Source organism: Micropterus dolomieu, linkage group LG10, assembly GCF_021292245.1.
Source record: "Micropterus dolomieu isolate WLL.071019.BEF.003 ecotype Adirondacks linkage group LG10, ASM2129224v1, whole genome shotgun sequence".
Lineage (NCBI taxonomy): Eukaryota > Metazoa > Chordata > Actinopteri > Centrarchiformes > Centrarchidae > Micropterus > Micropterus dolomieu.
The window spans coordinates 25,089,462-25,102,166 of NC_060159.1; the positions used below are offsets into that span (position 1 = coordinate 25,089,462).

Genomic DNA, 12,705 nt, shown 5'->3' on the forward strand with positions numbered 1-12,705 from the left:
TACGATATCAGTCTGATGATCAGCATGGCCAAAATTATCAACAGATCATATCATACTACAACCACATCATTATCTGTGTGTTTACCACCCAATAAGTAACAAATAATGGCAGTGTAGAAATGCTAAAGATATGTTTTGAGGTTATTTCATTCTGAGAGCACTTTTTCAAATGTAAAATGTCTCTCTCTTTACATATCTTAGTCAAAATTGTTTAAGAAACACATTTCATCCCAACAAGTTTGTTCATGTTATGGGCTTAAGACTTTTTACATATCAAATATCAATTTTGTATCGACCTAAAAGTTCAGTATCAGGTTTAACCGTAATGTAAGACCCCTTGGGAGAGTCCCAGCCGCCATGTCAGTGATCGCTTATAGCATTAGATTCATTAATCCATATATGTGCTCATTGGAGATTTAGGGAGGTTCAAATACAAATGTATTCTATTTAAATCTATTTTTGTATTATTTTCAATGGCTTACTGACAAATATATATAAGAAACAGGTTTATGAAATAGGCAAATCCCATAAAGGTCCTTCTTCCCTGGGGCATTATTAATCTGCTATTTTATTTTACTCATGTGCTTCTCATTCAGCCTGCAAACTGACCATGACATGTTGTAGCTGCATCATACACCACATGAGTGTTTGAAAAGATGATGAAGCTCTTGTTCTCCCTCTGTATCCATATCCTCCGTTGCAGAACAGTTTATCCTCCTCTCCCACTGTTAAGCAGAGCAGTTGGTAACTTTCTGATGTCAGTTTTTACTCTGGGAATAAAAAGGATTGCATGTTTTTGTCAACACATACAGATGTACTGAATCCAGGATGATTTCCCAGTTTCAGGCCTTTCTTTCTCTGACACTCAGAGCTACATTTAAGCTGAAAATTTCAACCTGTGTCACCAAACATCTGTGACCTAGAGCCTGACATTGAACCTGTGACCTCTCTGTGGAGGATAGAGACACACAGCATCTATGTGGGACAAAAGAGTATACACAACAAAGAAAGTAATATATACGGCATATATTTTTTATACAAAGGGGAAATGTAAATGTAAAACCTTCCTCTTTCTGTTTGCAACCTTTGTTGAGGATCCTGCTTTTATCACTAACCAAAATGGAAACATATGAAATGATTTTAATTTATTCCTGTCATTGTACTGTAAAAAAAATGTATTTCTATGTTACAGAAAAGAAACACATCCCCATACAGTCTTTGTTACTTGCTCTGTCTTCCAGGTACAAATCCAACGAGGACTATGTTTACGTTCGTGGTCGTGGTCGAGGGAAATACATCTGCGAGGAGTGTGGCATCCGCTGTAAGAAACCCAGCATGCTGAAGAAACACATCCGAACGCATACCGACGTCCGGCCGTACGTCTGCAAGTTCTGCAACTTTGCCTTCAAAACGAAAGGTAGGGCTTCTTTCTTCATACTGTTTTTATTTAAGAATCAGAATGTAAGGTCGACACGAATTTGTCAAGGCCTGGAAATTTTATTAGATAGACAGATATTCTGTGTCATGATTCATGATTCAAGTTTTACTATTTAATGGTAGAAAGTAGTTTTATAATCACACGATACATTTGCTCCTTATCAGGGTAGAAAAAAATTTTGATCATCGTGGTGCAACAAAACTTTCTTTAAACACAAAACTAATCATATTTCTTTTAGGTGTTAGATTTTTAAAGAAAATTTTTAGTCGAAACAATCGACATTCAAGCTTTATCTGAAGAATAAAATCTTAAGATACAGAACTAAGTGGTTAAATGAATGAATAAAACATGCAGCGAGGTTGTGGTCAAACAGGAAACTCCATGATATCAGTGGTTGAAGATGCTGACTCACTGATATCTGATCTTTAATAAAAAGCCATTATGTGCCTGATAGATTTTCAAACCTTAAACTCCCCCCTTTATGTGCAGTAGATGTATGAGTCCAGACCAGGCTGAGTAATTTTGTCATTAAATTACATTATGTATAAATTATGTATAATTTGTAAATTGTACATGTGTGGCCTTGCTGTTTCTTCCACCGCTTCTATTTCCATTTCAGCCTCTTTCTTTTTCAGGCTTGTGACGATGCAACCAAACAAGCTCTGGTTTCCAGTAAGTCGAAGGGGTCATTAAAATGGTGTGTGTGTGTGTGTGTGTGTGTGTTTTGTAGGAAACCTGACGAAGCACATGAAGTCTAAGGCTCATATGAAAAAGTGTCTGGAGTTGGGAGTCTCCATGTCTTCTGTTGAGGACAATGAGGCAGATGAAGGAGGTAGGAAAAGCACACGAGAGACTAAAACAGACACACACACTGCAATGACGATCCTGCTGTCTTGTTGAGTGCTGCCTGCAGTGTCTTTGGCTCGGAGCGGTTGTACAGAGACAGTTAGTGTAATGGAAAGCAGAACTAATCCCGACAGCCACGACTCATGTCAAACAACCACACTGGACACACAAGCCCCTAAAAAAGCCCCTCTTATTATATAATCCGAATATTCCCACGAACAATTTTAAAGCCATAATTTTACTTTCCGGCAGTTACTCAGAAATAGCAATAAGTATTCGCCTCACGACCCGGCGGGGTTCATGAGTTTCAGCCAAGAAGTCCACGGTTCCATTAATCAGCTGATATGGAAATAATCTGAAAATTATTACTGGGGAAGATGTTGTGGGCTGAAAGGGATGAATGTGATTTTCCATGAAATATTCTCAAATAATAAATTCTCATCAGCTGTCTCAGATGAACAGATGAGTGGGGTTTGGTGTCTCGTTAATCTTTCGATGACTTGAAAATGAAGCTGGAAATTTGTGTGACTGATTTTATATTCTTTGGAGTTTTAACAACAACAGCTTCTCCGTCGTCCTTCCAGACTACATTTAGTCTCTAAACTAAATATATTGTGTCAAGGTGACACCAACACTGTCAGTCATCTATTTAGATTTTATTCATTAAAGTTGAAATCACTGGATGAAGTGTGCTCTAACAATAGCTGTCATGGTATGACATCTGACAAGAGTGACTAAAAAGGTAACAGAATGTCACCATGTAGCATTCTGCCTCATCAATAATAGTATTATTAGTGGCTATTAATAAAAGCTTTTAATTAGTTAATTGAATTTTGAAATTTAGGATTTACTATGCCACATCTCTTTGTGGTTCTCTACATCTCTTCTTCGTGTTGCAGTGCAGCATTTCAGCTAGTGAATATAAATATAATAGTGAAACTTTAGGAATGACAAGATAATTAATTATGCAGATTTACCAGTTTCTTTCATTTCACCTTATCATTTTGTTCCAGCTCGTCATTGAAGCCACATGATGTTTAGACTTAGTATAACATACAAACCCAAGACTCCTTTCCATCAAAGGGAAATATTTTAAATCATTTTATATTTAGTATCTCTTTAAAGTGTTACACTTCAGTGGGTTTAAACAAAGTTTGGCCAAAGAACGTGAGTTTTACGGACTTACCTATTAGTAAGAATTATATTACATCATAACTCTGACTTTTATTAACTTTGGTCTTTATAATTTAATCTGTTTATTTGTTGCCATAGGTTTATAGTACTGGTTTACTGTACTGGTGAAATTGATCTATGCCATACAGAAAAAGTACAGCCTGTAAATGTACCAAAGAGACTGAGAAAAAAATGGAAAAAACCTGTAACATATTTTCACTTTATTGACTGTACTATAGTATATGTTACAAGAATGAATCAGAAATTCATTCAGTAATTTACTTGTGAAAAAAAGAAGTTCCTGACATTTCAGTGCTTCGATACATTTTTTTTTCAGTTGTTTACATAGTTAACACTGGTACCTGAGACCCAGTGACCACAGTCTGTAATTGATGTACCATCCCCTTGAACCAGTTCTGCTAAAATATAAGCACATTTCTTGCTTTACACTCAGCTTGCAGTTTTACAGTAGAACCACATTCAAAACATTACACATATTTCTGAAGAGTTTTGACAATGTGACTTCAGTTTTGACCAATGCAGGTTAGCAATTGAAAAAAACTGTAAGTGGTTTCCTGTAATGTAGGTGATATATATCAGTGAAGCATACTTTACAGTTTAAAAGTCTGTCTGGATAATTTTCCAAAATGTAAATATGATATCTTTCAATGCTCACAGGGCACAAATTTAACTTTGTTTCATTTGCATTGGGTGCTGGATTCCCAGTTAACACGCACAGTCTCATATTACCTGTCAGCAGATGGAGGTTGGTTAGACAAACACGGCTCGTGCTTGTTTGGGTGGATGAACTAAGCCATTAACATCATATTGTACCAACATCTGACTGGTAGCTCGTGGTAATTTTCCACCATGTAAACCACCGAATTACATTTTACTTCAATTGACTCTGTGTGTGTGTGTGTGTGTATACGTGTGCGTGTTGGCTCTGCATTTAATTGGGATACAAACCGACATACACACACACACTCAAAGGGGTTTTTGGGAAAGAGAGAGCTACAAAAAGTCAGTCAGTGAGTCGTTGAGACATAAACATTTGTGGTTTGTGAAAAACTGTTGTATATAAGAGACTAACTGGAAAAGTATCCCAGTGTTAGTGGATCTGATTTCCCCTCATAGCTGTCGGCTAAATACAATTTATTAACTCCATAAGGCTGCTGCTGCTCCACGCTGCTTCTGGAGGAGCTCCAGGAGAACCTAATAAAATATTTATCATATGAATAGTTTTAGACTTTGATTTCTGGGCAGATGAAACCATCTAAAAACTCAGAACAGGTCAGCATTAGTGTGCATCTCTATCAACTTTGACTCTTTAATAGTAGCAACAACAACAAACAAACTTTCATTCCCATGGTCCCCTTTCTTTTCAGTTTCACTGAGTTATCAGCCAATCAGCTACATTTTATAACAAAGTGAGTGTCAAAGTGATGGTTGGTTACCTGCCAACAGCAACTTTGCAGCTACTGTACAATAAGATCTTGCCAGCATTTGGCTGGAGGCCATCCTGCAGAAAAACCAAAGTGTCGAGGGTTTTTTCTCAAATAACTTAGTTTTATTGTTTTATATTTTATTGGTTTGAGCTGATGGGAATGTGGTTTCAGTGGTGTTTTGTTTCACATCTAAACTCTTTCTGTTACCACATATTAATACAGTTTCTTTCTCTCCACTTATCTTTCTGTTCTTCTTTATTTTATATTTCCTCCCCTTCATCTTCTGCTTCATCTTTTACTTTCTCTTCCTGTATCTCCTCCTCTTCTACCTCTTCTTCTTCTTTATACTATCCTCTTTCCTCTACTTTGTTTTTTTCCTCTTCTTCCTCATCTGCTTTACCTCCGCTTTTCTTCTTCTTTTTTTCCTCTTCCTTGTCTTGTTCCTCTTCTCCATATCCTCCTGCTCCTCTTCTTCTTCCTCCTCCTCCTCCTCCTCCTATAGATGTTGGAGATGAAGGCCAGAGGTCTGAAAAGATGTCCAGAGGTGCCATGGCCAACCACCAGTTCTCAGATGCAGACGACTCTGATGGTGGAGAGGAAGACGGCGATGAGGTGGATGATGAAGAAGACGAAGAGGATGACTATGATGGCGACTCCACTCCAAAGACCCGTTCACGCTCCACCAGCCCGCAGCCTTACAGCCTGCCCTCCATGTCAATCACAGCTGTGGCCTCTTCCCACCCTGCTCCTCACCTTTCTCATCATCCAGCGTCTGACCTCCTCGGCAACACCAACAAGCCTCCGCTGTTTGGCTACTTCACCACCGTGCCGAGTATCCAGATCACACCGCAGGCTCCGCCCAGTGACCCGGCCGGGAGGGAGCGCAGTCAGGCAGAGTACCAGCGAAGCCTGCAGCGGGCGCTGGGTGGCAAGCTACTGGTTCCACCCTCCTCCTCCATGGATGAAGACCTCCCCGTCCCCTCCCCAGACCTCTCCTCCCCCTCCTCCCGCCTGTCCTCGCCCGGGCTGGACCACTCCGGCTGCCCGTCCCCCATTTCTCCTTCATCCTCACCTTCAGCCCACCGATACCTCTCCCCACGCCGCGACCTCTCGCCCCACGCCGGACACCTCTCACCCCGGCGGGACATCTCTCCTCTGCGTCACATCTCCCCCAAGAGGGACCTGGGGGTATCAGGGGGATACAGACGAGACCTCTCCCCCAGGAGGGGACACCTCTCGCTGCTCTCCCCACTCTCTCGGCCTACGTCTCCAGCAGGGAGAGACTACAAGCGCGACCTTTCACCACGAGGCCGCCACAAAGGGATGATCCGGCCTGTTTCTCCTCGCCGAGGGCTCCACCAACACCTCCACCACCAGAGGTGAGTCGAGAGGAGGATGACCCGAGTAAGGTTTTATTATGTCTATGTGAGTAGTCAGAAACATCCAAGTGCAAGTATAGTTAGTTAGAGTTCTTGTTGTTCTCATTATTCTTCAATTCACTAGAGTAGCAAGGCAAAACACTTTGGCTTTTGCTATTCAAAGTGTCCAAGCTCAATTATTGTCACAGTCCAACCTCATCTAAACAGGTACTGTGGGTAGAATCACATAGAACTTATTTTAAAAAACAAGCACTGACATAAAAATAGGGCAGAAAGAAGCATATTTTAAAGGAAAAGGTGCAGCAATACATCTAAATATACAAACAATGCATTACTTTTACATGTACGGCAATTATTTTACAGTGTGTTACTGAGATTGAATGAAAGTTTTGTACTTGATGAATTTTTAATGTGAAATTTCTTCTTGCTTGTGACTACCAGCCAGCAGAGTGGATTGCGGGGCCTCAGGGCAGGTCACCAGGCCGGGGTGTTGGGTCAGGCAGAGCTGGACCCTCTGGGATGTCGCAGAGGCAGCGCAGAGATGGAGACGGTAAGAGTCCATAAAACTTTACAAATTATTCTCTGTTGTCGAGTCTGAATAAGTTTACTCGGCTGTATTCTCTTCTGCTTTATTTGTCTGTATGGTATTTTTATTCGTCTTTGTTCTTTACAGTATAATGTGTTAGCTAACTTTTCTCTTAACTCTTTTTTGGGTCAAGTACTATCATGTAAGTTTTTGGTTTATGCTGTAGGATTTAACATATTTAAATCTTCACCAGGCAACTCTGCACTTTGGCTCACTCAAGTGGTAGCATGACATAAATTAATATTTGCATTTTTTGGAAAGACTTCATCTTTGTGTCATAGAGTTATGCTTGAGTAGGACGAAGAAAGACAACATTTAGCAGCAGTTAATCCACGTTTCCCTGAACAGAGCGCTCACTTGCTAGAGTTTAAGTTTTATATTTAACGTGTAATTTGTGTTTTTTAGCAGAGATGGACGTCTCACTGTTGCCAGTCCACTTTATGTACTTTAAGATGATAAAATTGGTGTAGTTTTGATAATAGGGAACATTTATTACAAAAAATAAGGTCTTGTTTGGAACATTTGCCTCCCTAAACACTGCGAATAGAGTACTTTAATATTTAGGTGCTTCACTGTGATTTACTAAACTTTCTGCTGTTCAGTCTGTGGTCCGATGTGGTAAACCTAAAGTAGAAATGTGGGAGATGGAGGAAAAGGACAGAAAGACGAGAAAAGGGGGGAGAAGAGGAAGACAGAAAAAAAGAAACTCTCAGAGACAAAACAGGGAGAAGAAAACTGTCTGGCAGACTGAGCAGAAACATTCAGAGAGGATGAGGGAATGAAGAGCGAATCAGATAGACTGAGTGTGTTAGAGAGAGGGATGATTGAAGATAGGGCTGCTGGGTTTTGGTGGTAATGGGATCTTGGCTGGCGGTGGTGTGGTTAATAACGCGGCTGTTTTTCTTCTTAAGGGCCCTACTTCAAACTCTGGCTTCTGCTGCTGGTCCCACTTAAACAAAGCGTGAAGCAGAGAGTGAGACTGGCTCGGCTTTGATAGCCAAGCGTTCTCCAAATGATAGATTAATGTTTTAACAGCCATTATTCAGGCACAAGATGTTTGACTGAGACTTTACACTTTGTGTTTGTTATTTTTACCAACACCTGCTCTCAAGCACTACCACACATTTATGTTTCTGAGCTATTCATCAAGGCATATTAATTTATTTAGTCAGATAATATTTGGTTTTACATTCCGCAGCCTCAAATGTGTGTTTATTGTACCTAGTACTGTCCAATGAGTTTGTGTATTTCTGTTGTGGGTTTTTGCCATAACATTTAAATAAAAATCAGGTGGTAGAAGACAATTTCGAATCAACGGTTCATGATTATGTCTACAGCATCGTTTCATGTTTGTCTCCTGTTGTGTTTCCAGGAACATCATCAGGGTTCAAAGTCCCCAGGGGAACAGGACCAGAGCCGCAGTAACCAGTGCAGCCCACCTCACCAAGTCTTGTTCAGTCACCTTCCTCTCCATTCTCAACTCCAGGTATCTTTTTCTTTCTTTTTACCTTGATATATTGTTTTATTTGAATATTGTTTATTAATTTAATATATTATATTATTTTGTACATTTAATTTTAAGGTAATTTCTTTAAAATGATATTTTTCAGTTTTTATTTTGTATTTATGATATTTTGCTTTTTTATATTATTATATATATATTATATATATATTTTTACTTTTTACTTTCTTATATTTTCTATATCTTATATTTCTTTAATCTTTTATTTTATTTTTATATTTTAGGCAATTTATTCCATAATATTTTCATTATTTAATTATTTTGTATACATTTAAATATATAAATGTTAAATGTTATAAAGAAAGACAGCTGTGTTTGAAAAATACACTTTATTACTTATTTATATTAGCACCATAAGACTCCCAATAACATAAACCCATTGGTTCCTACTGATGACAGAAATCTATTATTGGAATATGGTTTAATTAAAAAAAAAAAAAAAAAAAAAGCTCAGTAATTTATTTTCTCAAACAGCTGATCTCTTTATATTACTTAACCAGGAGGAAATAGTGAATTTGTTAGGGACTATTTTCAGCGGTTGAATCCACATGTGGTTCTCTAGTGAGTGTTTGGGGCAGCAGGATGGTGTATGTGGGACTGAGTCAGAATAAACTACTCATGGTGATGAAGGAACATGTGACCCAGTGCAGCAGTGAGGCTCACTGATGAGTTATTTGGACAACAAAGGACCTTTACATGTGATTCAAAGTGAAATTTTCATTTCAGGTGCGTTCGCCGTTCCCAATGATCCCCATCGGAGGGATCCAGATGGTGCACTCCGTCCCTACGTCCATCACCACCCCTCTGGCCCAGCAGGGGGCGCAGCAGGTCACATCCCGCCTGGTGCTGCAGAAGAGTACATCAGAGGACTCCAACACCAGCGAGTCCACTGGCCCTCATTTCGCCTCCTTCACTGAGAGGGGAGTTCGAGGAGGAGGAGTAGCAGGAGCAGGTGAGAGGCTGAGGGAGTTGAACTCACCTCAACCCTCATCGCAGGAGAGGGAAGGAGGAGGAGTGAGGCATGAGCAGGAAGAGAACATCCACACCTGCACCAAAGCCATTGCCTCGCTGTGCATCGACTCGGAGGAGCTCGCCGAGAGAGGAGGTAGAGGGGATAAAGGAAAAGATGGAGGCAGAGCTTCTTCCTCCTCTTCCTCTCCTTCTGCGTTGTCCCCCAACTCCCAGCAACAGCAGCGCTCGCCATCCATCTCCATGTCGCCGCCATCTCCTCACCCCTCACCATCTCCTCCACAAGGTCCCGGGATTCAGCACTTTAGCGGCCTGGAGCTCAGGCCCCCTTACCCATCAATCCCCGCCTCCCCTCACTCCTCTTCCTCCTCCTCCTCCTCACATCCTCCCAGCCCCGCATCTGAAACCCTCCAGCCTCCAACAGCGTCCAAACCTCTCCATCTGGAGAGAGAGAGGGAGGTAGAAAGCACAAAAAGAAGCAAAGATGTGTCGTAGGGCTGCAGAAGAACAAGAGGAGCAGAAACGATGGACGATCGTTTTTTTTGTTTGTTTGTTTGTTTTTGGATAATAGGAAGGGATGAAGTGCAACAGAGAGAGAAAATACTTTTGCACACTTTACACACATATTCTTCTACTTCAGTTTATATACATACACACTCTCTCTCTCACACAAACACACACAAACACAATGCATACAAAAATAAACAGCTCTTGTCAAAAAAAAAGACTAAAACACAAATGGACAGTTTGCAGTTTTAAAGTCTGTGTACAGCATGCCTGCTCTAACCAGGGCCTGCTCTCAGAAACTTTCTTATTTAAAGACTTTAAAGAGGATCTGCATACGGTTACACATGTACGTTAACTCCTACCAACACATGAGCCAGACCAAAATCTGCTATAAAAAAAGGACACTGGTTAAGCGGTACTTAAAAAAGAAAAAAAAGGAAATCAGACAGCTATGTGTGTGCCTTTTCTTTAATCTTTTGTTTGTTTGTTTGTTTTGCTTATATTCTTATAAGCAAACAAAACAGGAAGGAGGTAAATGTAAATACAATACTATCACGTTTTGCGTATCAGCTTTGTAATAAATGCAAACCCCCCTTCCTCCTCCTTCTCCTCCTCCTCCTCCCCCACCTCCTGTGTTTCTTTTGTTCTTTGGACACCTTAAAGTCTCGACAAGCGATGTGAAGTTATGAATATTACTATTACGTACGGTTGCACTAAAACATATTTTTATATGAGTGAAATTTTAAAAATGGCTTTTTTTGTGTACAGCAGCAATTCTATAATACTATTTATTATTGTTACCATGTTTCATAAATTGTAAATTTTTTCTTAAATGTCGTGGATGCCTTTTTCTATGTCAAGCATGGGGTTTTTTGCTATCGCTTACATTAGGGCGAGGATATGTACACTGTAATATGGCTTTATATGTTAGACCTATTTATATACGTCTAAGTGAGCCTCCTCTGCTTGGAGGTATATACACATAGAAGTAAGATTTACCAGAATATTTACCCAGCATATGAATACATACAGTATATAAAATCTATCAACCTGTCTGTCTGTCTGTCTGTCTGTCTATCTATCTATCCGCACTTAACATTTAGAATGACATCCACATTAAGGTTACGGTAGTTTGCTTGTACATTTTCTCTGCTGCTCTTAGCCTGTCCCTGGTTGTGATTTTTCTTGTTTTGTTTTGGTTTTTTTTTACATACTTTCGTGGTATTATTTCTTGTTTTGATTTTTATGAGGCATAGATTTGCTCTTAGCATTAAGTGAATGAACATGCCTTCTTGCACCGTGGCATTCTGCTTAACTGTTGTTAATTTTAAAGCCCACCGCACACACAGACACACACGCACACACACACACACACTCCTCCCCAACAGCGCCTCCATCAGCGTTTGAGACAAATATTGAAGGAGGTAGCTCCACATTATGAAAAACAACTTTGCTTGAATGAATACAGTTTTATTTGTCGGATACCTGAACGGGGAAAACATTCCAGTCCATGTAAATATTCAGTCAACTCCCCTAAACACACATATACATTTTCTTTTTTTTGGCATTGACGCACACGTGGCCATGGCAATCAACCCACGAAACTCTTATTTAATGGTTTTACTTCTGGGGACACTTACACAAACACATACACCAAACTCTCTGACAAATGCACCTTATATTTCTTAGGATCTCTGCTATGAAAGTCCCAGCACTCTAGTCAGTTTCTTTTTTGCTGCAAACATTGATTGAAATGGAAAGTGTTTAGGAGGAGAACTGCTCTGCGCTCTGAACCCCAAAATTGTCTGGAAAAAAATGATAATAATAATAATAATACAGTTAACAGGCGTGATATTGAGGCTTTCTGCACTGCTTTTTTGACCCTTCTGTGACCCCTCTTCCTCTCCTGGATACTCTTTGTGTAGCTAAGCAATATTTAGCCAAAACTCTGCTCACCAGCAGGGAGTGTATTTGTTGCAAGGCAACAATTAGTGTACTTAAAAATCCTAAAACCAGGAGAAGAAGGATGCAGTTGGGGGTTGTGGTGATTTCAGTGGCACAACTCTTTTCTCTTTTGACAGTTTTTGGGTGGAGTCGGGCAGGCTGCAATGTGAGTGTGTATCTCTGTATTCTGTATCGGTGTGTATTCGACCAGTATATCCTCTTCTTACGACTTTTTTCTATTTCGATCCTCCCTCTGTTATGTACACTTATCATGACGACAATGATGTCTTTAAAAAAAAAAAAATCTCTTTCTCTCTTTCAAAGATATCAAAGCACAAGTCATTGTTTAGAAATGACAACAATACAAAAAAAAAAGGACAAAAAAAAGGTAAACGTGCATATAAAAGGGTAACGTTTGTGATGGTGTTCTGTGGAATTAATACAAATATCATGTATGAACCCAGTTGCAACAAGGAATCGCAGTAGAAGTGGGAAAAAATGGATTGTTGTTTTCAAATAAATATGAATAGTATAATTTGTTCGTCTCTGCTCCTTTTTTTTTTACAGCTTCTTGGTGTGTTTAATGATGACAGGATATTTTGTCCAAATTCTTTAAATTATGCAAAAAGTACTTAAATATAATATAGTATCTAAATATTTTTTACAGCACTTGTAATAGTACTAAAAGCGCTTTTAATACTACAATAGCGGTACTATCACAGTAGACTATTAGTAGTGTGTTATTTAAAGATACTATCACTGATTATCTCTAGCACATTTGTCATGGTTTGCGATACTGATGAACTTACCTGGTTGCAACTTGCAGCTGTCCCTCCCAGGTACCAAGCCAATTCCATTTTCTGAAAGAGATACAGGAGTAGGGGTCCTGGGGT

General features: G+C 39.6%; 1 protein-coding gene across 4 annotated transcripts in view; it reads left to right on the forward strand.

Annotated features, from left to right (window-relative positions):
- Nucleotides 1-12,347, forward strand: part of hivep2a (HIVEP zinc finger 2a) — a 132,175-nt gene extending 119,828 nt beyond the window's left edge. For all 4 annotated transcript variants that reach the window (XM_046061551.1, XM_046061554.1, XM_046061550.1 and 1 more), the window contains 6 exons: nucleotides 1,242-1,417; nucleotides 2,169-2,270; nucleotides 5,408-6,284; nucleotides 6,726-6,834; nucleotides 8,243-8,356; nucleotides 9,119-12,347. In XM_046061551.1, coding sequence (XP_045917507.1) covers nucleotides 1,242-1,417; nucleotides 2,169-2,270; nucleotides 5,408-6,284; nucleotides 6,726-6,834; nucleotides 8,243-8,356; nucleotides 9,119-9,856 — 2,116 coding nt within the window. In that variant the 3' untranslated portion in view covers nucleotides 9,857-12,347. The remainder of the gene's footprint in view (nucleotides 1-1,241; nucleotides 1,418-2,168; nucleotides 2,271-5,407; nucleotides 6,285-6,725; nucleotides 6,835-8,242; nucleotides 8,357-9,118) is intronic.
- Nucleotides 12,348-12,705: the final 358 nt, after the last annotated feature.